The sequence below is a fragment of the Cottoperca gobio genome, chromosome 14, assembly GCF_900634415.1.
Source record: "Cottoperca gobio chromosome 14, fCotGob3.1, whole genome shotgun sequence".
NCBI lineage: Eukaryota > Metazoa > Chordata > Actinopteri > Perciformes > Bovichtidae > Cottoperca > Cottoperca gobio.
In genome coordinates, this window is record NC_041368.1 from 18326866 (window position 1) to 18352453 (window position 25588).

The following is a 25588-nucleotide window of genomic DNA, read 5'->3' on the forward strand; positions in this document are numbered from 1 at the left end:
TTCCGTATTTGTGTGGATACATTTGAGTTAAGACACATTTTTGGGAAAGTAAGAGCCTTTTGGTCAGTCTCACGTCTTCAAAGGGTGGTTCGGAGGTTAAGGCTTGTTTTTACGGTTACGGTTATGATTAAGTTTGGGGCAAAGGCTGGTGTTAGGTAGGTAGTAATTTTGGTCTCCATAAATAAAATTGACATGACTTTGATTTGGTCTGAGAAAAAATCCCTTACTCTGTATCATCCACAGACCTCACAAACACTGAATTGATATCTTCTTCTGTGATTTATCCAGAGAAACAGGGACATGTTTTAAAAAAAATAAATAAAAGATGTTATTGACGCTCAAACAAAACAGATCGTGCCATTAAAAGTATGCTAAATGAGCTATTAGCAGTTCCTGTTTACAATGTAACCATGGATGTACAGACAAGAACACTTGTGGTGATCAGGCAAGTTAAGGAGTTATACAAAATTATTTTTTTAAGATAAAGATTTCTAAGTTTTTTTTGTGAATGACAAAATTATATCCTTGGAAAGTATACGTTACTAAAAATATGTGCATTATGTCTGTCGGTTCAAATTTGACTGAGTCATGACTTGACGAAAAAGTAGAAATGTTAACCGCTGCAATCGGATACAATCAGTTACCTTAATGGCATCCATGAGTTGTGCATCACGGCCGCTTCTGTGACAAATTAAACTGCCCATGAAAATAACCAAACCAACCAACACTGTCCTGCACCTGTCCGGCGAGAACTAGAACAAAATGCAAGAAGGAATTTGGGTGAACTGAGCCTTTACTGTTAGAACCAGGTTGAGAGTAAAGTCAGGATAGTAGTTCGACTTATAGTTTATAGTTAGTGTTACGGTTCAGGGTTAAGGAATGCATGATGTCTCACAAGTACAGACGTATAAATGTGTGTGTGTGTGTGTGTGTGTGTTTGTGTCTGCACACGTCAATGTTGCGACATGACGACAAAGCCCTGGCTCAGAGATAAAATAGCCAAATACCATTCAAAGATAACTGACATACTTTACAGACACGTTATGAACAGAGAAGTATCCAATATGATACATGACAAAAACACTGCAGAAATCCCGACCATGAGGAACTATGTGGGAGGAGAACATTCGGTGTAATGAGTGCAAGTCATCCAGATGGTCTCCTGACAGCCACACAGCCACAGTGACTGATACTGTGTCATGTTGTTTTGTATACAGTCTTTACAAGCACACATGTGGGACAGATGCAAGGCAAGAGGGTCAAATCTGTTTAAAACTAATACCATCTTAGAAAAGCTTTGAGATTCTTCGTCACTCACACGTCACACAGTTTAGCATCTACACTCCAGACACTTATCTATGATTCATTAGAATCTCCATGTTCGCTTCCTGCACTACATCTGTTTTCTACATCCATACATTCCAATGAATAACGAAAGTCTGACCGAAAAATTTGAATCATACACTGTTGGTAACTTCCAGTAAACTGACTTCATTCAACATCTATTGCACGGCAGAATTTAATGCCATCATTGCACAATTATCCACAGTAAATACTATCTGACAGCCGTTAGGAGGGGCAGGCATGATAAACATCTAAAACCTCCAGCAAGGCACCAAAAACCGGACCGCGCCCGTCTCTTCCCCCCCCCCACTGGAGAGCACATGCAGAATTCCCAGTGGGCCCGGGTCGAGGATTTTCATCTTTGCCTCCCTCTAATTGGCTAGAGGTGGCCAGCTCAGGGTAATCCAGACATACTATTGGCTGAGGGTGGGAATGTAAATAACTGGCATTCCCTCAGCTGTGGGATACAGACAGGAAACTGTGGCTCTGAATTTTAATAGAAGCTGCGCTCGTGCTTTAATCCACACCCTGTTCACTTTTTCTCTCATTTTCCTCAGATAGTCATGTTTTACTGCCAGGCTGTGCTTCATTTACATGTGAACATTTGTCCTTTCGTGTCACTATCTTGAATTTATGTGCATTTACTGTTTGTTGGAGAACAAAGGGGATTTGTGGTCCTCATTTTGGATCCTTTTAAAATCTTTGGCACAAACAAACTCCATTGTTCTTAAAGATGAAAATGTTTTTAAAAAGCCCTCAGAGGGTGCTTCAAAAGTCCTGAATGTTTTCTCACCTTTCCTTTTTTTTTTTTTGCTTTGTTCTTTCACTTACATTTATGTCTTACTCCTTCTCTGCCTGCTCCATTTCTTGCCCACACCTTACATTCCTCTCCCACTCACATGCCAGTGCCCTCCACATGGGGCACCGCTCACTCTCCTGGCACAGATCAGTCCATTAAAGAAATTAAAATAGAAGATTAAAAGTCCAATTTGTGTGTGTGTGTGTGTGTGTGGTTGCAAGATAAGTACAGAGCTAAGCGCAATGTTCCTTCATATATCAAAGTGCAGCATTGTGCAACACTGGCTCGGTTGTAACTGCGCATCACATCAGGGCCTACCTCGGTGAGTTGTGCTACGGTCGGACGAGTCTCGGGGTTTTTGTCCAAAGATTTCTTCAGGAAATCTTTAAACTCCTGTGACCTTGAGTGAACACAACAAAACAGTATTAATCAAAAACAAGAAGTTTGAAGAAAGGAGGTGGAGGGAAGGGAAAAGGGAAAAAAGCAGAACATTTCCAGATATGTGATGTTGGTACATGTGGATCATCTTTGTGCACAGCTGTGCTTTGTAAAAACAAAGCCTTTCAACAGGAATGATGAGTGGGCTCCCCGTCCCAAATGTCCTCTCAGCACCTGATAACTTCACTTTTGCAGCTCTAAATTTGCAGCTATGGAACATTCAGACTCATAAAATTGATAAGAGGAAAAATTATAGTTTGGCACACATTTAAGTGCTGCGTTGTAGCTATAGTTTTGGAAAGGGCAAAATGGGCTACAGGCAGAGAGGGGTAGGTAAATTACAAGAAACTGAGAGTGCAAAAAAATTTGGTAATAGAATACAATTAGATGAGTCAGTGAAATCTAGACAGGAAGATATAAGCCCCTGCATTCTGTGCTGAAACCACTGAATTGCGCAAACAGTGTTGTAAATATTAATTTATTTTACTCTCTGGCTCACATGTCCCTGCTTTCTCTTCACAAGTTGTGATACATATTATAAGATGCATTCACTGACCGACTGTGCTCATCCTCACCATTTGTACGGCTGCTCCAGGGTGGGAGGCTCCGCCTTGGCGATCTTCAACAGCACCCTCATAGGGTTCAGCTCATGGTGCGGGGGTTCAATCTGGGCGAGCTCGATCAGAGTGATTCCCAGAGACCAGATATCAGCCTTGTAGTCGTACGGCGCGTCCTTCATCGTCTCACACATTACCACCTCCGGGGCCATCCTGAGACAGAGAAAGTTTAATTGAGGATGCAGTTTCTCAGACTAACAAGTTAAGGCATACTGCATAAATAAGAATAATGTGCTAATATCGATATAATCCTCAAGTGACCATGTGGGATTACTAAACCTAAGAAGCAGCTCGCAGGTATTGCAACAGACACTAAATTCTCCTAGGGTCCAAACTCTAAAAGTATTTTTTTATATGTATATATATATATATATAAAACTGATAAGAATCAAGTGACCGAGCTAATAAGTAACTCAACTAGTAAAGATTTTAACTATCATGTGGTAAAAATCAGATTTTCCAAAATAACATAACTAGTAATATAGAAATAAATCCAAACATGATGCAATAGTTTCTGATATCATAAAGATACACCTGTGGTATTTACAATGTTTTTATCTGAGCAGCGGCAGCTGGGGGGGGGGGGGGGGGGGGGGGCGGGGGGGTGCGTGTCCTCGAGTGTTCAATATTATTTTCAGGATTGTGCAAAAATGAGGCCAAGGTCATGTTTCCATTGAGCTTGAGAGGGTATACCTGATGGAAGATAACATGTTCTAGTCAATGGTTAACTGGCCGCAACATTATGGAGCAAGGTGCACTGTGGAGACCTCACAGGAAATCTAATTTGTTCAGGTATAGAGGAGAAACAATGCAACATTGAAGCATTGACTTTAGGTATAAGGTTGAGTGTGTGTGTGTGTGCTCTTGCAGGTATTGTGGAAGTGTTGTCGGTGGCAGGAAATGTGTTCCAAAAAAAAAAGCCATAATCTCCTATTTATACAGCTCATGTAGGGATGTTTGACACATCTACAGATTTTGCTATATGGTAAATATCATTTGAATAGCTCAGGTTGTACAAGTACATTGCAGATACTGTTCCAAATCAGTAAACAGGAATGTTATATTTTGGATTTAGAGGATGTTGCCTCAATGTGATGAAATATTTGAATTTGCCAGGCATTTAATTCACTGTGTTGAACATTTGTTTGTTCCTTTAAATGGTCTCTCAGATTAATTTCTAGAAGAAATAATAATACTACTAAGAAGAAGAAGAAGAATGAATGCTGCTCTGATGTAGAGTCTCACTCACCAGTATGGCGTTCCAATGAAAGAATCTCTTCTTTGCAAGGTTTTGGTGTTCTTCGCAGATACGCCAAAATCAGCTACAAGAACGAAGCGAGACAAAAGAAAAGATGGAGGTGAGATAGTTGAAAGAAGTTCCCTGGAGACATTTAAGAGGGAACGAAGAAAGTTTTTCTCCCCCTTGTAGTTGACAAATTGTTTGTAGCTTGTAAAGCTGTCATGACATTGAGACACAAAGCCAGAATCAGTGAATTTATAGCAGTTCAGTTTCCCAAACAAGCTGCCCCCCCATTTCCTGGCACGACCAGATTACAGGGGTGTTTAGCTGTTTTTCTCTGCAATTAAGAATATTATGTGTGGCACGCAGCAGGCCGACTGCTTCAATTGCCAACTGGCATGTTCTATTACGGGGACTTAAGTGACTGTCATGGTTTTTGCAGACTACAATTCAAATATCTTTGACCTCCCAGTCAAATGTATAATTTTAGGTCTGTTGCAGTCTAAACTTCATACAAAGAAAATAAATGCTGCTGCTGTTACACATTCATTTCCCGAAGGATGGTAACATGTTCTGCTAAAATCAGACCAATCGGGTCGACCGTATAAACCCAGTGTGAAACACACTTCAATGCATTCTGACAAAGCTGCTGTAAAACATGCCGAATCACTGGGTTTAACGTACACTATGTTCCCTTAAATAATCACCAAGGGTGTGTCTCTCAAGAATAATTATTATGATTATACGCAAAAATGTCTACCTTACCAACCTAACGTCTCCTATAATGTACCACGCAGAGATTTGACCTGGGAAAAATAAGACTAATGTGTTAAATCATGAGTATGAAACGCTCTGCACTTGTATGAAGCTCTTAAAACATACAATGGAGATCAAAAGTCACTATAGGGTTTCATAAAGATTTGCCAAAAAGGTCAGGTATCATAGGTAGATACAATACATTTGGCTGACCTCAGAGACAGATAATTGTTGCCTCGTTTGAATTAACATGTAGTTAGATAAATTCGGAGACTGTAGATGACTCGGTGTCATGGCTTAACGAGTTTAAAGAGGCAACTCCCAGTGATTACATCTAACTGTGGTGTCTTCGAGAGGAAAGGAAGGCAATGGATAAGGACAATAAGTACAATTCCAGCTTAGTGAGCAGAGAGAGATAAACATTTGGAATCAATGTAAGCTTAAAAAGTGCACCAGAATATAAAGCTCTTTGCAGCTTATAGTTACCAACTACTGAGTGTGTTGAGTTTGTTGGTCCTGACTGAGAGTACAGAAAGTAAAACATCATGCATGCAAAAGAGATCCAGCTATTTTTGTTTTTGTTTAAAGTTTCATGTCCGAGGATCCAAATGTCAGGTCGCCATTAAGAAAAAAAAAAAAGTGAGTTTTGTTATCCTGCACATAAAGCTCATCAAGACACCTTTTTTTCCTTTTCTGGAATCTGCACTTTAATCCAAAACATGTTGTCGAAAAAAGGGGTTGGATCCACAACTTCAGCTGTGCTATGTGAAGAATGTGCAGAACTCTTCAAAAAGCCAATAGATGAAAATATGCGAAGCTTCTGAGAATGCAATTTCCCCACACAATGCTCACTTATGTTCCTCCTGCTGCGCCGCATGAGAGGTATGGGGCCTCAAACTGTGTGTGTGTGTGTGTGTGTGTGTGTGAGAGAGAGACGGCATACATGCGTTTGCGTGTGTGTGTTCAACCCGTATGACAGCATGAAAACGGTTTTCTCTGTGAATGATGGGACGTAAAGAGAGACAGATAACTCTTAGCCTTAAAAAAATAGATCAAAATCCAACCCACAAATTTCAAATATGTTTAAAAACTTCACCTTCTGCTCCTCTCAGAACATACTGTAATGTATTTTCCAAACATTGTACACCTACTTGTGTGAGCTTGGACAAAATGGCACTTGGACACCGTGATGTCTGCACAATGAATAATGGTCAACGCATGAAATTGCTGAGTTAAAAGTCAACTTTGTACAAGCGCCTACAACTGGCACTATTTTAAAAGCAGAAATATCTAAACCCTCACCCAGTTTGATGTCCCCATCCAGCATGAGGAGGATGTTGCCGGCCTTCAGGTCCCTGTGGATGATCTTCATGCTGTGGAGGTAGGCTAGAGCTTCCAGCATCTGGCGACAAACCACCTTAATCTGCGGCTCCGTCAGCCCACGATCCAACTCTGATGAGGGCGGGAGAGGGGGAGGCAGGAGACAGGACACGGAGGGGTTAAACACGGCGGTATGGGAGAAGGGTGAGAACGAGAGTCGAATGGAAGAGAGAGTCGAGAAAATTAGCTGAGATGGTTTAAAAGCCATTGTGCACACCCTAGCAGATTCCACAGTCGGCGTACAGACGATCATGGCAAAACAAAGTCTTGAGAGCCGATGCGGTGTGTGTGAACGCCGCGAGAGAAAACAGAAAAAAGGTAAACCCGCGATGATATCAATGAAGTCTCTCAGATAGTGTTGCTGGATAAGTAATCCAGGATCAGAGAAGCTTTCACACATCCAAGCTAGTCCTGCCCTGGAGACTTTATTCTACCATGTCTGTGTTTGGTTAGCTGCAGTGGGGGTACAGACAGTTATGAGGATGCAGATTATCCAGTATAAACAGACCAGGGGGTTTTCCCACACCAGAGGACTCCACTATGTCTGACTGCTTTATAGAGCATCCAAGGCCAGACCGGTGGAGAACATACATGATCACGTTCGGAGCAACAGTCTTGTGATAAATTCTTTCTTCAATCGATGTAACTGGAGCTTTAAAAATAATAATTGCACTTCCTTAAAGTCACTGTGGAATGGACAGGTGTAGTCACAGCACCGCCGCTGCAGGTGTGGAACTTTAATCCCGTGACAGGGAGAAAAAAGGTGGCGTGCTTATGAAAACACACAGAGAGGCTTACCTAGCATTGTGGCATCCACAGCACCGCCGGGGCAGAACTCGATCATGATCTGGGGAATGGGAAGGGGAGACGGGGCGAGGTTAAAACTTGAGCCAGCTTTATGAATATACAGTGTAAACATACAATTCACAGCTGTGATCTCTTTTTTCGGGGATTTAAATGTAGCAACAGGAAGAGTAAGAGTAATTTAGGATAACATTGAATGAAGTGTGTAAAATGAGTTTAAAGTTAAATAACATGCGCATACCACTCCACTAATGATGCAGAGTGCAAAAGGTAAACACAAATTGGTAGTGCAACAGTCTCATTCACTCCTATTCACACCATGGTGTCAACAAGCAAAAGGAAGTGTAAAAAAAGAAAATGTTTTCCAAGCGTTATTGTTAGCGACCAAAGCAAAGTGTGGGAAGCTGTTATGTCATCGCTACCTGGAGAGCTCCCCCTGCTCTGCATTAGTCAAGCACACTTTGACATCTGTGGTGAAAGTAATAGAATACAAAACACTTTGCAAAGTGGACATCTGGATTGAGACTGGAGAGTGTGATAAACTGTCAGGCTGTAACGATACACTGCCAAACGTATAATACCAGTTCAGTAGAGAAGTAAAAACACACACACACACACACAGAGAGAGAGACAGAGAGAGAGACAGAAAGAGAGAGAGAGAGAGAGAGCGAGAGCGAGAAAAGATTCTGAGAACACACTCCCTAAATGGTATCTTGTTGGCCAACAGCAACTTCCAACAATTTCATTTCCTCTCCTTACATAGTCAGTCTCTCTCTGACACACACGCCTGTCAGAAAAACCTCTAAAAGTTTCAAAAGTGGGACCAAAGAAACACCACAGGATTACGTAACAATCCTGTGCAGAGCAGTTTATCTTGATCTTTTCCAAACAGTGAAAGATCAACCCTGGGTGCAGTTTTATGATGTCATTCTTATCTAATTATCGAGTCCTGCTTGCTTTGACAACAACGTCAAAGCGTCAACTTGGTACTGGACAGGGCGTGGAGTTTCAGTCCAGACAAAGTCACACAGAGAATTACAAAAGGTGCAAACAGCACAGGTACCGATGAATGCGAGGAGCTATACATGATCACTCTCTCACACACACTTTGTTTGAGATTGTATTTGTTATGCGTTATAAAATACTATTGGCTGATTATGGGATTTTTCAAACACATATTGATATTATGGGCCGCAAAAGTGCATTACCGGTTGAGCTATAGTTCATGTACACTTCTTTGAGGCCTTTTAAAATGAATACTTCCTGGTCTAATTAACTTTGTATTTTGGATTCTTGCAGAAATTATCAATGTGATGCATCAGAAGTTAAAATAGAGTCAATGCTGATGCAATAATATTGTAGTTGCAACTACATTTAGAGATGTATTACACATTTCAGTACAATATTCCTGCTCACCGCTAACCAAACACAAATGGTTTTTTTTTATCCCGTTTAAAAAAAAAAAACAACCCCCTGAATTAACTGAGCTGCCCTTCAGTAGTAACACACTGTAGTGCCCAAACTAGACCGCTGCACATTACACTGCTGCGTCACCAGCAACTGCTTTGTGTTTCCATCAGTGTCTCTGCAGGTTTGCTCTCCCTGCCTGAACATTTTTTGGATGGCGTGTTGTGCTGCGATGAAGAATGTACCCCGACTGGTTAAACTACACGCAGAGCATACCTGCTTCAGGATGATGAACGCGCCTCTTTTTTCTTTTTTCGAGACAAGCTGAACCAAGTCAGACAGTCTACCAAATCCAAATAACTTTAAAATAAGCGAAGCATGCATTGCTGACATTACAGTGTTCCTTGTATTCACAGCTCTGTGATTTCTCACCTCATTTTGTCAGAACTCTCAAAAGGCTATTTTCCAACAACGACCTATATTATAAGCCTATAAAACCTGACTCGCACAGACACACGGTTATACTTTGTCACTCAAAGAACATGACTAATGCTTCAGCGATCCGTGTATATGAGGTGGTGCCAAACAAAGACGACTACTATTGATTCGCTTTACAGTGTCCACAATCTCCTAGCAACCACAGCCGGTGACATTATGTAGACCTCACTGTATGCAAATAATGACAAAGGTATAATAAATATATTGTCCTCGTGTCACTGTGTCTAAAAGCAACAAGCAATATTGCTTTACAGCGAGAGCCCAACTTAAGGCTCTTGAGAAGAATGACATACTACTTTTTAAAGTTGATAAGAAAAATCTTCTCTTAGAAACAGTGTTCCCATCCCATTGCTCTGGATAATGCAGTGTTTTTAATGCCACATACTTTCCCCTGGAGAAATGGTCCCTATGGATTCCATTAATTTTCTGGTGGCAGCGTAAATCCCAGGGAGGGATATCTCAAAGAAAAAAAAGGTGAGTGAACATACCCTTTAATCTGGCAGGTTTAACAAAGCTTCTAAAAAGGGGTGTGGGTGTTCTCTTCTGTATTTATTGTTTCATTCGTTTAACTGTTCCCCCCTGTTCGTTCTTCTCAGTGTGCCGATGTCAGCAATCCCTTCCCCATGTTAAAGGCCCTCGTTTTCTCACGCTGTGGGCCTGGCCTCTAGACCAGATCGGGAGATCGGGAGATCGGGAGATCGGGAGATCGGGAGATCGGGAGATCGGGAGATCGGGAGATCGGGAGATCGGGAGATCGGGAGATCGGGAGATCGGGAGATCGGGAGATCGGGAGATCGGGAGATCGGGAGATCGGGAGATCGGGAGATCGGGAGATCGGGAGATCGGGAGATCGGGAGATCGGGAGATCGGGAGATCGGGAGATCGGGAGATCGGGAGATCGGGAGATCGGGAGATCGGGAGATCGGGAGATCGGGAGATCGGGAGATCGGGAGATCGGGAGATCGGGAGATCGGGAGATCGGGAGATCGGGAGATCGGGAGATCGGGAGATCGGGAGATCGGGAGATCGGGAGATCGGGAGATCGGGAGATCGGGAGATCGGGAGATCGGGAGATCGGGAGATCGGGAGATCGGGAGATCGGGAGATCGGGAGATCGGGAGATCGGGAGATCGGGAGATCGGGAGATCGGGAGATCGGGAGATCGGGAGATCGGGAGATCGGGAGATCGGGAGATCGGGAGATCGGGAGATCGGGAGATCGGGAGATCGGGAGATCGGGAGATCGGGAGATCGGGAGATCGGGAGATCGGGAGATCGGGAGATCGGGAGATCGGGAGATCGGGAGATCGGGAGATCGGGAGATCGGGAGATCGGGAGATCGGGAGATCGGGAGATCGGGAGATCGGGAGATCGGGAGATCGGGAGATCGGGAGATCGGGAGATCGGGAGTCGGAGATAGGGAGATCGGGAGAGAGAGGGGAGATAGGGAGAGAGAGGGAGATAGGGAGAGAGGGAGGAATAGGCGGGGAGAGAGGGAGGAGGAGAGGGAGAGGGAGAGGACGAGAGATAGAGAGGAGAGAGAGAGAGAGAAGACAGAGAGAGGAGAGAGAGGAGAAGAGAGAGAGAGGAGTATAGAGAGAGAGAGAGAATAGAGAGAGAGGAAGAGCTAGAAGAGAGAGAGAAGAGAGAGAGAGAGGAGAGGAGGAGATAGAGAGAGAGAGAGAGAGGAGAGAGCGAGAGGAGAGAGGAGAGAGAGAGAGAGAGAGAGAGAGAGAGAGTAGAGGAGAGAGAGTAGAGAGCGAGAGAGAGAGAGAGAGAGAGCGAAGGAGAGAAGAGGAGAGATAGAGAGGCGAGAAGAGAGAAGAGATAGAGGACGAGAGAGGGGAGAGACGAGAGGAGAGAGAAAGAGCAGAGAGAGAGAGAGAGAGAAAGGGAGGAGGAGAGAGAGAGAGAGGAGAGATAGGAGAGAGAGCGAGAAGAGAGTAAGCGAGAGAGCAGAGGAGCGAGAGAGAGAGGGAGAGCGATAGAGAGAGAGAGAGAGACGGAGATAGAGAGAGAGAGAGAGATCGCGATCGAGCGCGCATAGAGAGAGAGATATAGAGAGCTCTAGCCTCTCGATCGCGCGTAGAGTATACTCTCCTCTCTCTCCTCTCTCTCTCTCTCTCTCTCTCTCTCTCTCTCTCTCTCTCTCACAAATAATAAAGTACAAGTCGACACTATGAAGCCACACACAGATGTTGCAGGAAGGGATGTTGGTACATTTGACTTTTCAGCACGAAATAACAGTTTCACAGCTTTGACTGATGGGAGGACGTTCACCTTCGTAACTCAGAAATTACAGCTATTACACAGGCTGTTAAAACATTTCCACTTCACAGCAAAAGCAACTGCTGTTGTGTCAAAAGCCCAGTCGCGCTGTGCGCGGCTTTAAAATCAGATCTCGGTTGCAATCATCGTAAACCCATTACAACAATGCGAGTCTGTAAACAGATGCACCCGTAGCTCTTGTGTTGCATTCCCATCAAAGCAGCTGCTCGGGGAGTAGTAGGACACAACCGCACTAGCTGCTTTTAATAACTGAAGGAGGAGATAGCACTGGAAAAACAATGAAACAGTTCAATCTAAAACCCTTGAGTTTATAATAACATCACAAGCAGAGGGGTAAAGACAAATCCTAACCCATCTTTAGTCTTAACGCTGCCTTGTAATTCCTCAGATATTCATGCCCAGCATGAGGTCACTATTATTTCCCTTGGCCAGATACACTGAGAGATTACAGGGGGAGTCGACCCAGAGAGCGAGTGTGGAGAGGGAAAATAACTCAACATCAGAAAACACTGAACTGAAATCGATCTTTATTCTTGCTGTAACATCAGGGTGAGCTCTGGTTCATTTCTGATGCGTTATGTCACCCTGGGGGGGGGGGGGGGTCTTCTGTCATCCCCATTTAGGCAATCTTTTCTTATCTTTGTTATTCAACAGAGCTTTCAAATGTAGGAGAAACATACTCTGGGTGAGATAGTGTTGCAGTAAAACAACAAGGCAGACACAGATTGAAATGCAACATCCCACGAAGCCTGCCAGCATACATGGTTAAAGGGTATGTTTTTAAACTTCCCCGCTGATCCGCTGATGGTTTGTGTGTTGTGGCTGTGTTTGGAGAGAAAACTTGGTGGACGGACAAAGAAACTCCTCAACAAGAGTGGAAAGAATACATTGTGTGGGAGGGTCACAGTGTAGAGAGCAGAGGAGCTCACAGTCTAATACAACAGCAGCATTCCCACTCGGCAGCATTCTCTCTGTACAAGTACCATTTATTCTACAATCAGTTATTTTTTAGTTTAAGTGCTAAAAAGGGGCATTTCATATTATTACGGCAGACTCGGTGATAGTGTTCAGTAAAGGAAAGATGAAAAAGGAAGAGAGAAGGGTGGAGGACACTGTGTAAACACTCAAAGCCGGTGTCTTAACCACATTCCTGTGTTACCTACCCATAGTTTGTTGTCGTGGTAAAAAGCATCAAGAAGTTTGACAATGTAGCGATGGTCACATTTAGCCAGGATGTCGATCTCCACGATGTAGTCCTCCAGCTCCTCCTCACATTTTGTCTCGATCACTTTGGCTGCGGCCAGAGCTCCCGTCTCCTTGTTCTTGGCCTGAAGAGACAGAGAAACAGTCAATTCTAAATGCTCCAGTAATGGCAGCCCTGTTTGTTTGAAGAAAAGGTAGAAAATATCAACATCAAACTGATAATATCAATCTGGAAGAAAGAAAGTGAATGAAAAGACATCCAGCTTTTTGTCTGCACCTATATCTCTGCCAGGTGCACACTTCTAGCCCAGTTGAAGGCAAAGGGAATCCCAAACGTCAAGAAACGCAGGACAGCGATTAAAATGTTGACTAACTAACATTTAGAGACAACACAGGAAAAGGAAACTCCACACCCTCCCTGAGCAACTGGGGGGGAAACACCACAAAAAGAAACCACACCGGGCTAAACTTGGACACACACATAGAATTCCTAGAAATTCTGAGTAATAAAGAGACGCAAATAAAAGTAGATTGTTTAGTGCCTTTCTGGAGGGCATCAAAACACCCAAACCATATGGTGACTCAGAGGGCGCCAAACACATGACGTTCATCTTTGTGTAAGAGAGAATGTTGCGAATGTTGACTGATGGGATTTGTGGGTAAACGCGACATCAATGTTAATGTATATGCACTGCAGACAGAACCGCCCGCTCACTGCCGTGATTGCAGGAGCGTGGCCGGGGACGAGAGAAGACTGAGGATAGAGTCGAGAACAGAAGTGGTGACCCGACACCGTCAGGTCATATGAAGTGACTGAAGACAATACCACGATTCATTTTTTAAATAGAAAATGGACTAGAAAGAAAAGCAAAAGGTCAATGTGAGTGATCAAGAGGAACATTTTTGAGTGTGTAAGTTGGTGCATGTATGAGAACATATGTCTGGACAGTGATGTCATGTGGAGGACGCATGTACATGTGTCCACGCCTGCAGAAACACGACAGACTAAACAGCCCGGTGGAGGTCTGAAGCCTCCACGCTTTTACAGGAGCTGTGGGAAAACATCTGAATAAACAGAACAGGCTCGCAGCAACACACACTCTTAAACTCATCCCGGTTCGCCAGTGACTATGCGTGCGTGCGTGTGTGTATGCGTGCGTTGTGTTTGTCAAACAGAGTTCCAGAGAAGCCGAACCGCCCCCACACCAGGGTAACCCACAGTGATGAGTCAACAGGACGTCTCCTCGTCCCATCAAACCATCAGTCAGTCAGCTAACAAGCCTCGACAGTAAACACAGAGACACCAGACACTTTCACTTCTCTGTTAACGTCGCAGCTCTCTGCTAGTCGCCGCCCTCCTGCACCAACACCGTCGGCCTCGACACAACGTACGGCCTGTGGTGTGATTTCCAGTAGAAATGGCTGCAGACCTACAGGTACGTTTGTTGGTGTTCTACCATCTCCGTCAAAAGAAAAAAGCTCTATACTTCCAATTATATATACACACACACACAACACTGCTACGTTTAAGTCACAGTTTCAGACGTGCACAATGAAGACTGCTTTACTGTAGTACTGTAACACGACTGGCTTTATTAAAAGCTGCCTTGTTATCTATCCAAGAACTGCATCTACTTTCTGCCCATCTTTCCCCGAAACAAATGGAGTCCTCATAATTTCCTCCTCTTTTGTCTCTCATCATGACTCAGATATACAGACCAACAGAATGATGGCTGACTTACTGTATATCAGAACAAGTAGGAGTATTGTAATGTTGTATCTGGGGGTTGACATCACCATATTTCCCAGAGGAACACTAAAGTCCCACAGAAAACACCAGGCTGTGAATGCCACCAAAATCAAAAAGAAGTCTACATGTTTTGTGTATGTGAACAGATGTGATCAGTGTGTCTTCTGTCTTGCTCAGCATTAGCTGTGCACAAATATAAATGTTATGTTAACTTCTCAAACGGCCAAACTCCTGACCCAGCTTCACACGCACACACACACACACACACACACACACACACACACTTCGGTGGGAACAAAGCTGGGGAATGTGCCTCTGGCCTTCAGATGGTTGGGGGAGTTGACAAAGAGGGCAGACAGAGAGCTCATCATGCATTTATGCGGTGCCTTCAGCGTCGCGGTGGGAATGTGTTACGTCAAGGGTCCTCAAGTATCGCATGCAAACATGCATATTTATTTATGTGTGCACCTTACATCCCAAGTGAACACACCGCCCAGAGAGGAAATGACACTGAAACGCCTCATTGTGTCTCACATGGGACCTCCTGACTTTCTACAAGAGAGCGTGACATCAACGCACAAGTGTGTGTGTGTGTGTGTTATGTACGTTTGTGCGCATGTACACAAAATAGAAATAATTGCAGGAGGAGGTATCATCCTCTCTAATCTGAAGAAGCCTTGAAAAGACCAGCAGCAGCTTCACGCATCAAATACAAATTCCTGTCTAACTGACACTTTGTGCCATTGTTGTTGTGGTTTGTTCAGAGTCTGCCTTACTTCATGTCCTGACATACTCTCCCCACCTTTCAGGAGCCTTTGCATCTTGCAGATATGGAGCATTCAAGCATGTAAGCATTGTTGTTCAACTTTGAAACCTGGAATTGATGATTAATCTTAGAACAACACTGCATCGTATATAACAAGGATTATAGTAGTAACATCGTTTCATACAAATGTCAGATTTGATTTTGTGCTTTTAACATTCAGGTGCTGTAATAAAAGCTAAATCTCCACACTTTCAACAACCTGTATTGCCACATAACCCGTATGAATATGTTGTGTTGTGGTAACAGCAGAGGAGCCAATGTGTACAGTCACACTTTCAAAAATGTCAACGCCACGCCGTTTGGGTGATTTAACTCCGGTCGGGGAGAGTTGTACAGAAAACACTGTACATGGTTACATAACAACGTTCAACAACCACCTCACTGAAGAAGTAGGAATACAGCTACAGCTTCATCGGCTGCTGACTGTCACCATCCCAAGAGAGAACAACGCTTCACTGCTTCTGACCCACTGACTCCTCACTCTCTCCGACTCTCCTCCAGAGGACAACAACAGTCTTTGGCTTTGTTTGGGGTCTGGTTTCCATGGAGATGAGAAGGAGTCGGTTCTGCTCCATCTCGCAGCTCGTCTCGCAGCCTGGCCGTTTCCCCGTTCATTAGAGACTTGGCTTTCATGCGGGTTAAGTGCAAAAGGATTAACTGACAGACTCGTGCTCTTCAACAAATTGCCTTAAAAAGACCAACATGTTAAAGTGCCATTGGAAGTCTCAAGTCCTCCACTAGTCGGATTTACTAAATGACTCGGTATCTCATTGGACCACATGCAAGCTGTGACACAGAACACTGGGCTGCGAGTAAAAGACCTATAATGGAACAACAATGGAAGTCCGTCATTAATCTGCACTTCACTGCAGTTTAAATGAAAAAACTAAGTAGATGTAGATTACAGATTTGTACCATAGGCCTACACTTACATTTGTTTCCTATTTACATTTATCTGTATGCATTTTCAGCCAAAGCCCTGAGTACAATCCATCTCCCCCCCCCCCCCCCCCCCCCCATCTTGTTTTTCCTGTTACTGCGGCATATGTACAGCACACCTCTTTACCCTCCTGCCTTATCACTCACTGTCTGCCACACTGCACATCTTTTGTCTCCCTCACTAAATCCGTCTGTCATCCCTGCGTGTGCATCTCCCGCCCATCTGTCGTGTGCATTTATCCATCTGGTTTTCAGTAACAGTCTGTCTCAATGCCACGATCCCTGACCGACGAGCACACCGACTGCTGCTCAAAGAAGAGCTTTAGAAAAAGCAGATGTTACTGACCCGTGTGTCAGCATACAAACACACTGTATGTACTGGCAGACTAAGTAAACACACACACTCCCAGCCTCGTGTGTGTGTGTGTGTGTGTATATCATTTGATATTTAGACACACACACTTCTTTTCAAAGTTGAATCAAGCTAGGAATAACAATGTTCAATACTGTGTATGTGTTGACTGAGGCATTAATAATTATTGTGGGTGTGTTGGCTTAAAAGCAAAGCGCTGGATCACGCTCAAAATAGAAAAGAAGCTCACGGCGAGTCACTACTTCTAACCTTAAAATAACCTGGTTAAAAAAATGTAAAAATACTTTTACCATCAGCTTCTCAACATCTTTTTTTAACGAGTGTTTTCCTATTTAGACTGTACGCTGAAAAGGCCGTTAACATTATGATTAACTATTCCTCAAACACAGAACTCTCCCTGGGGTCAGTCACCTCTGGGTTAAATGGACATAACACATGCTGATGTGTATTTTCAGCTTGTATATGGTGTTATAGATATCACACACACACACACACACACACACACACACACACACACACACACACACACGGGAATGTGTGTATGTTAGACCTTTGCCCTGTCGTAAACCTGTAACCTGCCCCTCTTCTGGAGGCTCTCCTACGTGTCTGCGGACAGGAATGCGGTTCTCAGCTCCTACATTATGACAGCGGCTAATAAAACCTCGCGTCTGACAGCGGACGCCTGTGGAAGTAATGATCTCTCACTCAGACGAACAAGGTGCACAAGCGGAGCATGTTAAACAGCTACTTCATGTGTTTTGCAGCAGAAGTTGCATCTAAAAAAAAAAAACGATTATGTTTGGTTGTATAACAACTCGTGTTAGAGAAGTGGCATACTGTGAAAACCTGGCAAATACTTTCTATAAATGACTTGATGACTTTCTATTCGCTCTAAGTTTCTGTACAAATACCAACAGACAGTCATTTCCACTGGGGATTGGGAGGGGAGGACATGTCAACCTCACTTTTACAGTTTCACTTTGACTCATTTACTAAAAGGTCACTTCTTGTTGGAGGTTGTTAGGGCGGCATGCAGCTTGTGAGACACTCCTTCAGACACTACTCAGGGCTTAAATGTTCTTAAGGAAACACAGAGTTTTCTCCTGAGTGAAATATTCTGTTATAGACACCATGTTGGAGCTGCTGTGAGAAGACAAACATAAAGAAGATTTATACTGATCAGTGGTCTGTTTTTGAGGGTGAGGGATGTATTTGTTAGTGCTACCAAAGAGCTCAGTTGTTTTACGAGAGGATGATGTTGGTTTACTTAACACCTGTGCAGGAAAGTGACTAAAACAGTGTTTCAAGGCTGCAAAGCCAGTACTTATTTTTCACCTAGAGATGGGAACTTCACATCTTACGGCTAAACCCTAAAGCTTAAAGAGAGAGAAAGACAAAGTAATGCATGCGTCTGTGGTTTCCGTCAACACAGCAGCGAGATTCTTCCTCTTTCACAACCCGCTGACTGCGTGAATTTATACATCCACTGGGCGTGAAGCACATAACAAATGTTGCAAAGTTAGACCTTTACACATAGAGCAAGGAGTCTTTTCAGGATGTTGAATGTTTTGATCAACACTGCAAAAATGTCCCACATTCAAAAGCAGGTCAGTGAGGCAGGAAATCACAATGCGCCACAAAGAGCCTTGAAAGAAAATAACCTATGCTTACACTGCTTTCTTCAACCTTTCATACTCCTTCAAGGCCAGGACAGATGAGATCCACTTCCTGACTAAAGCGTACAGTACGCAATGCAAGTAACAAAAGGTTGGAGGGTTTTAAACACTCAGGGTTAGCGCGTGCTGCTAAGAACTAGCCGAGGTATTGCAAGAAGATTATTCTGTGTAACTCTATCTAGGAATAATGTGAAATAACGTCAAGTGAATGGCACAGTTGCAATGCGCTTCAATATTAAATTCAAACAGAGGAAATCCAATGAAAACAAACATTTCAAGACAAAAAGAAACTCTTCCCAAGTCTCTGAAAGTAAGTGGTAGTATGTGCTACTGTAAATGGGTTATTCTGCTTCTTGCATGGATTCAAACGTTTTCTGAGAACGGGGTCTGGCTCTACGAGACAAAACAAAATCGGTATCATAAATCCTCATGAGCGTCTTCGACCTCCAGTTTGTCACAGGCCCATAACTAGCAGCAGTATATGGATGTAGGAACACAGAAGAGGCTTTCTGTAAGTGCCAGTAATAATGTCATCAAGAGGACTCCCAGCATGCTGAGCCCACGCCCACTCAACAGCACCCCTATCAGTCTCGTCTCTGTGGGCGCAGCTGGTCCCTGAGATAAGACCCGGAGTCTCACTAAATGAACTTCTACATACGTCTTCGTGGCACTTCCATATTCCAAATTCAGACTGTGGCATTTCACACAGACCGTGTGGCTTTCCTTTGCAAAAGGAGGATGTGGCAACCTGTGACCCACGCCGCACCTAACTGATGACACCCAGTGTGTTCTCTTTCACTTGTCTGAAGAGGGTAACCGTCTTTGAAGTGATTCTTAAAACAGGCCTTTCACTCGTTCCAACGTCTGTCGATGCAACACTGGACCAGCACAACACTTTTCAGATGTTGTGCCATAAAGCAATCCAGGTTTCCAGGAGCATCTGGCCTGCTAGTAAACATCTTCAGGAGGCCCAAGAAACTGTGCTGTGCAACAACAGCAACAAAAAAAAGTGGTTTGGAAATGATCCTATGCATTACATCGTGTCCATAAAGGAAACGGGACAATTGAGGAAAATCAGACCCATGGACCCAACCTGATAATATCCAAGAGTAACGCGACTAAAAGAGAAACATACAATGCCCTGAACCCAAGGCTGCACAGAGTCTTGGCTAGCTTAACTACTGTCTTGTGTTGTACCATCCTGGGGACAGTGTACATAAACCACATTGTTGTTCCTCTTGATCCAGAGTAATGCAATACTTCTAGACTCCAGAGTATATGACTAACTACACACCGCGGTTTCAGTCCGCTGTCTTTTACATCTCAGACCAACAGGGATAAAATGTACTGTGGTTAATCCCACAATGGGAATTTGACAGAGTGTAACCTTACAACCTGCTGGTGTCTATGGAAACATTTCAGCAGCAGCAGCAGCAGCAGCAGCAGCAGGGCAATGTGCTCAGCGGCACGTGGCCCATTAATTAGTGAGGGGAACCGTACAACTCCTCTGTTTCATGCTTCAGTTGCAGCCACACACCCTCACACACACACATTCACTCTTTCCAACAAGTGCAAGCATGCATAGACAGATGCATAGACAAACAGAGAAAACATCCTATGACACACTGGGCGGGCGGGGGTAGGACAGGAAGTGAGACGTTCTCTTGTTATGACTTTAAGAATGAGAAACTGCAGGTGGTTATGTTGACAATGAAGACCCTACAGGCAGAAATGTCTGGGGTGCACAACATGGTGCAGCGTTTCAAGCGGCATGTAAAGGACGAGCGTCAAAAGGGCATCAAACGTGACAAACGTGATTAAATCAAACTGCCAATAAACAGCCAAGAGGTTACATGTTCACTTGAACTCCAGCAGTCTTTAGTAAAGTTAGAATGGTGTTAGACCATTTCCTAGTCCATCACTAGAGTGCTAAATATTCTCATTAGACCGGGGTGAAGAGGGAATCTACATTATGAATCAGTGCACGGTTAACATCGCTGCATTGATGTCCTTCTGCGCTGTGTGACACCGCCACACTGATTTTGTAACTTTGCGATACAGAAATCTTGAGAATATCACCAACAGCTTGTGTACATGCGTTTCCTTCTGTGAGGCTCTTTCAAAATAAAACACCATTAAGAAATGAAGACTCTGAATTTGGTTTGTTTATTTGATTAAATGATGTTCTACGGTGCTTAGTTAAAACAACGTGCAGCAGGGTTCTTGTTGTGGTTTTGTTTGTTTTTAAAATCAAGTTATAAAGTTTTCATTTGATTTCTTTGTGAATTAAATTAAATTAAAAATAATTTCATCTAAAAGCATGTATTTGAAGGAATTTTCATTAGTTTGAAGAGATAAAATATGTTACATGAAACAGATCAAATAAAGGGTTTGTTCTGCAGAAAGATTGCTCCTACAGGGTAAGAATTAAAGCTAATAAAAAGGTAGATCTGATAACTGAGGGTTATACATCGCATTTTATGAGATTTCACCGTGTTCCTGTGATACAAACACACTCACGGCTTGATTTGTCCTCAACACTCCTCTTACGCAACAAAGCGAGTTGTTATTGTCTCAATGAAGACATTAACCTTTCGAGAGCCATCTTGACAAGAGCACTCTGTACTCTCAGCCAACACTGTGAGACGCATGTCGAAAACAAGAGGGGGTCCTTGCCACATGCAACTGACAAGACTTAAACCTGTCTTTAAAGACAATCAGTATTGCTCACATCCAAAACCAGCTATTTATTTCACTCTGAATTCACTTGTGAAGCAGATATCAAGTCCCCACCACCCCTCTTCTTACACTATCAAAGACTTTAACAACGGAAAACATGTGCAATACACCACTTGAGGCCTTCCCCCTCCCACAGACGAGCTGATTATTCTGAGGTTCGGGAGCTGTTAGAGGAAGTTGTCCCCTGATGCAGTCCCACTATTTCCTCTCTTGGCCATCATCTGCTCCCACTCTGCCTCCTTCCCCCTCCATCTGACAGATGCAGGTGTGGAGGTGTCCTCCTCCAACCCACTCGAGGAGAGGAGACGGAGCCATAAGCCACAAATCCTCGGTGTATGCCTCCATACTGTGAAACTCAAAGACTCCTCACTAACTTTTAAAAAGGATTCTTCAAAACTTGGAAGCCAACTGGAAGCATTGCTTGTCTTCATGATGAACCGGTTGCTTCACTTGTGTTTTTGTAGCATTTCCTCCACAGGACTCATCACATGCTCGCTCTGCTCAAAAGATACATTATAGTACAGCTTACATAATGTTTAGACCTGTGGTTACATAAGCAAGATTTCAATATTTTCTTTTCATTCACAGTGCAAACAAGTCACCACCGAGACTCATCTTCCAATGGCTGTGCTCCCGTTTCCTTTCCCCACTATAGTATGTATACTGCCTAGTGAAAACAAAATACCTAAGTAAGGTGGAGTCTCTCAAAAAGACTTCATTTTTCTGTTCATTGCAGACCTCTGCTAAGGCATCACTTCTTCCACTGAGGCTCTGCTGCGTCAAAGACTTTCACTGTGCTCCGCTTGGGCAGTGCAGACACAGAGTGCCTGTGCCATGCTTCACAGTGGGGACTGACCAGCTAACAGATCCAGATTAAATAGCCAAAAGTGCTGCTGCTGCTGTGGCTGGAGAGGAGAGGACAGAACTGATGAAGAGTGCTTTCACTGTCACTGCTTCACGCTGGATTCACAGCGATGGAGTGGCTGTTTTGAAGATTTTTATAAACCTTCTGTATTGCAGATGTTTGCAGGCAATCACAAGAGGAGTCAGATGTCTCTTTTACTTTAACTAAGATGATTTTATAAAGAGAGAAAACATGTCACTTTAACAAGCCACTTGTAAAACTGAAGACAAGTTGGATCTCAGCTGGAGGACGTGAACAATCCTCGACTAACATGAGTACAAACTGTCATCTGTGATACCCAAAGCTACTGTGATACCGGAGTGTGTTTTATAGTGGACTGACCACATAGTTGACATATTAGTCATAATCTCAGCAAGAGTGGGATGGTGAAGCATCCACAGGTGAACGGAAGTTGTTCACAGCCTCTATCACGTAGGATATATTCTAAGAAAGAGGGGTATATAAGATATACTGTTTCTATTGTGATGCACATGACTTAAATAGGAAAGTGATGTTGTTTCTTATCATTTACAATATTTCAGAGACGTACTAGTAATCACTCTGGGAGAACATGAGAGTTATAGGGCGGGGGAAACGAGAGAGCAACATATAAAAATGAAGTATACAAGAAGCTTTTCTAACAAAACAGCGTGTTGCTGAACTTGGCAACAGGTGAGCAATTTATCAATAAAGTTTGAGATGATTAAGAACAACAGACAGAGTTTTATCACTGTGGTCAGTTTGTCAGGTGCCTCGTGTCTTTGAATCACACTCACCTTGTAGACTTTTCCAAACGCGCCGTCGCCCAGCTCGCCAATAATTTCCCATAAATCGTTTGGATTGATGTCCCGGTGAACGTGCTCATACTGCTTGACTTTCTTTTTGATCTCAAGAGTAGGCAGACGGAGTATTTTGCTGAATTTAGCGAATGCCATATTTACAATGCAACAGCATTCAGCTTTAAAAACAACTACAACAAAAAACAAGTATCAACAGGCTCTACACAGAGAGCATTACGCACGCGGAGACGCGCAACCCGTCAAAAAAAACTGCCAAAAAGCTAATTAACTAAATGTACTTTCTGCGTCAAAAAGAAAAAGAGAGTTGATCAATTTCAAACAAGTTATTCTACGCCGTCCATTAAAACCAGGTGCTCTGAAGGCTCTGCGCTCATAATCCCATTCACAAGCTGCGGTGACCACCTGCCGCTGGAAACGCGATGGAGTAACCTCCTGCCTGTCAGTGTGCCTGGGCAACTTATTGCTTCCGACTGTGCGAAAACGCCCCACCTTGTTACTCAACAACCCTCCCACTGCCGTCATGGAAATGTAGTTTCTTTCAAAGAACAAGCTGTCGTCACTATCGCGCTGATGAGGTAAAATGGACTTCATGTCCGGGTTGGTGCTGGGCGTGTCCTCAAACAGCTGTTCCATTAACATTAACATTACTAAACTTCTAATAGAGCTCTGTGGAATGCAGTTACTGACATATTCTGACTCACTACGGGGTGAATGTCTAATGCTATTATAGGTTTGCTTTGTATTAAACAACAAACAAGAGACTCAGACTTTAGGTGCTGGTTTAGTTTTCTTTAAATCTTAAATACCTTAATAAGTCGTTTTAAAATCATAATGTACCTGCACTGTTAATCCCTTTTCATTCAAACTCAAGTGTGTCTTCATTGACTTGCTCTTCACCTGTACAGGCAGTGTTATAGCGCCCCCTAGTGGCTCAGTCAGCTCAGTGAACCTGCATTTGGAAAACGTCACGAGTGAGACAAAACCGTCAGACGACCAACTGCCTGTGATTATTATTGTTGAAATGATTTACAGGAATTTAATTAACAGACGTAACTTAATAATCATTTACGTGATTAATCAAGCAAAAATGCTCTGCTTTGAGCTTTAATATCATTTTAAATGGACTAGTGTTGGGTGTTACACAGAAAAAACAAGCAATATAAATACATCACATTGGTCTGTGGGAAAATAGAAACATTTTGTAGAATAAGAAATGTATAAATAGAAGATTAATCAGTTATGAAAATAATCATTTGCAGCCCTATATGATCACAACAGCATGTTGACAGTAAGTTGTGTGTTTGTTGGTATAATGCTTCAATACTAAATGCATTTTTTCTTTTTTTAAATAAAGGATTGACTAGCACTATCAAAACTTGTGCTATGTGACCTTGTATAGTTATTTTATGTTTGCTGTTTGCTTTTGGACCTTAAGATGACCATCTGAGCATGAACTTCTGTACGATATTACCCACAACTCAACAAAGGCATTTGAATATGAACTAATATGAATATGAAAATAAAATAATCTGCGTGTGAGGAATTGTCTCTTCTGTTGTGCTGTGTTTTGTATATTCACATCACATACTGTATATCCCTATTCAGTTACACTCTCTAATAAAGTATGACTTGGTTGTGCTATTTCAACTGAGTCTTTGTTCATCAGTTTGACCTTTAAACACTTCAGGGTTTTACCACCAGAACAAAAGCTATAAAACAACATATGGAGAAGGCTGAGATAGTTTTGAGCAATATGTCTGATGTGCAATAAGTGTGTTATCAACCCTCAGGTGGAGGAGGAAAATATGTGTGAGCGACTCATCCACTGTTCTCTGTACAAATGACTGTTTCAGGAAAATTAAACTCTCATCATTACTGACATTTAAGGAGGATGTTACATGTTTCAGTCCATAAAGCACTTCAGAATAAAACTCATTGACCTTCATTTACCCCCTCATTTGCATGAGTAATTTTCCCTCACAATTCAATGGAAAGATTAGGCAAACAATTAGCTGCTAAATTAGCCAATTATAGAGATTGGTGGCAGCGAGCTGGAATATATTGTTGCTGTTTTCTTTTCCCTTTAATTAGAGGTGATTTAATCTAATATGTATCCATTACCCACTATCCATTAGACATATGTCTAGTTATCTTCGTTCAAAATGACTCCAAAACCAATCACTTTGTTAAACGTTCTCTAATGCCACTTTGCATTCTCCATACAAAGTGAAAGAGAGACTTCATACTGTAAATCCCTAAAGACCCTACAGGAAACAGACACGCTCATACAAGTCCAGACAAGCCCACAGAGGTTTCTACTAATCCGCTCACACTAATCACTCGCCACCATCGTATGTGTGTGTATACTTTGTACAGTTCCTATGACTACAAAACTGTCCAACTCAATTAAGCTCCAGCGTGTTAACTTCGATGCACTTTCTCTTCCTCTAAAATCCCTGAAGTGCCTGTCGACTTGAAGTAACTTTGATCCATTCACAGTCACGACTTCCTGAGGCACTTGAAGCCACTGTTAATGTTGTCAATGAATGTGCTTTTCCTACTATAAGTCACTTTGTCTGCAGTGAAAAAAAAGTAACATCCTTCAAAGTATGACATAGTATATTTTACCTGGATTCACTTGCTTCATGTATTTCATATTTTAGTCATTAGGACAAGTAAATTAAATATCTTTATTAGATGTAAAGGCCCAATACGTCCAACTTTTCCACAGCGGTGTTGTAGCTGACGCATACATAACGAATACATAACTAATAATTATACGTACGTCAAACATTGATAGCGTATCA

The 25588-nt window shown here is 42.9% G+C and overlaps 1 protein-coding gene across 1 annotated transcript in view; it reads right to left on the minus strand.

Annotated features, from left to right (window-relative positions):
- Positions 1–23218, minus strand: part of stk10 (serine/threonine kinase 10) — a 38262-nt gene extending 15044 nt beyond the window's left edge. The window contains exons 1-7 of the mRNA XM_029447415.1: positions 22758–23218; positions 12735–12899; positions 7373–7421; positions 6497–6646; positions 4448–4520; positions 3157–3351; positions 2462–2543 (exon numbers count right to left, since the gene is read on the minus strand). Coding sequence (XP_029303275.1) covers positions 2462–2543; positions 3157–3351; positions 4448–4520; positions 6497–6646; positions 7373–7421; positions 12735–12899; positions 22758–22916 — 873 coding nt within the window. The 5' untranslated portion in view covers positions 22917–23218. The remainder of the gene's footprint in view (positions 1–2461; positions 2544–3156; positions 3352–4447; positions 4521–6496; positions 6647–7372; positions 7422–12734; positions 12900–22757) is intronic.
- Positions 23219–25588: the final 2370 nt, after the last annotated feature.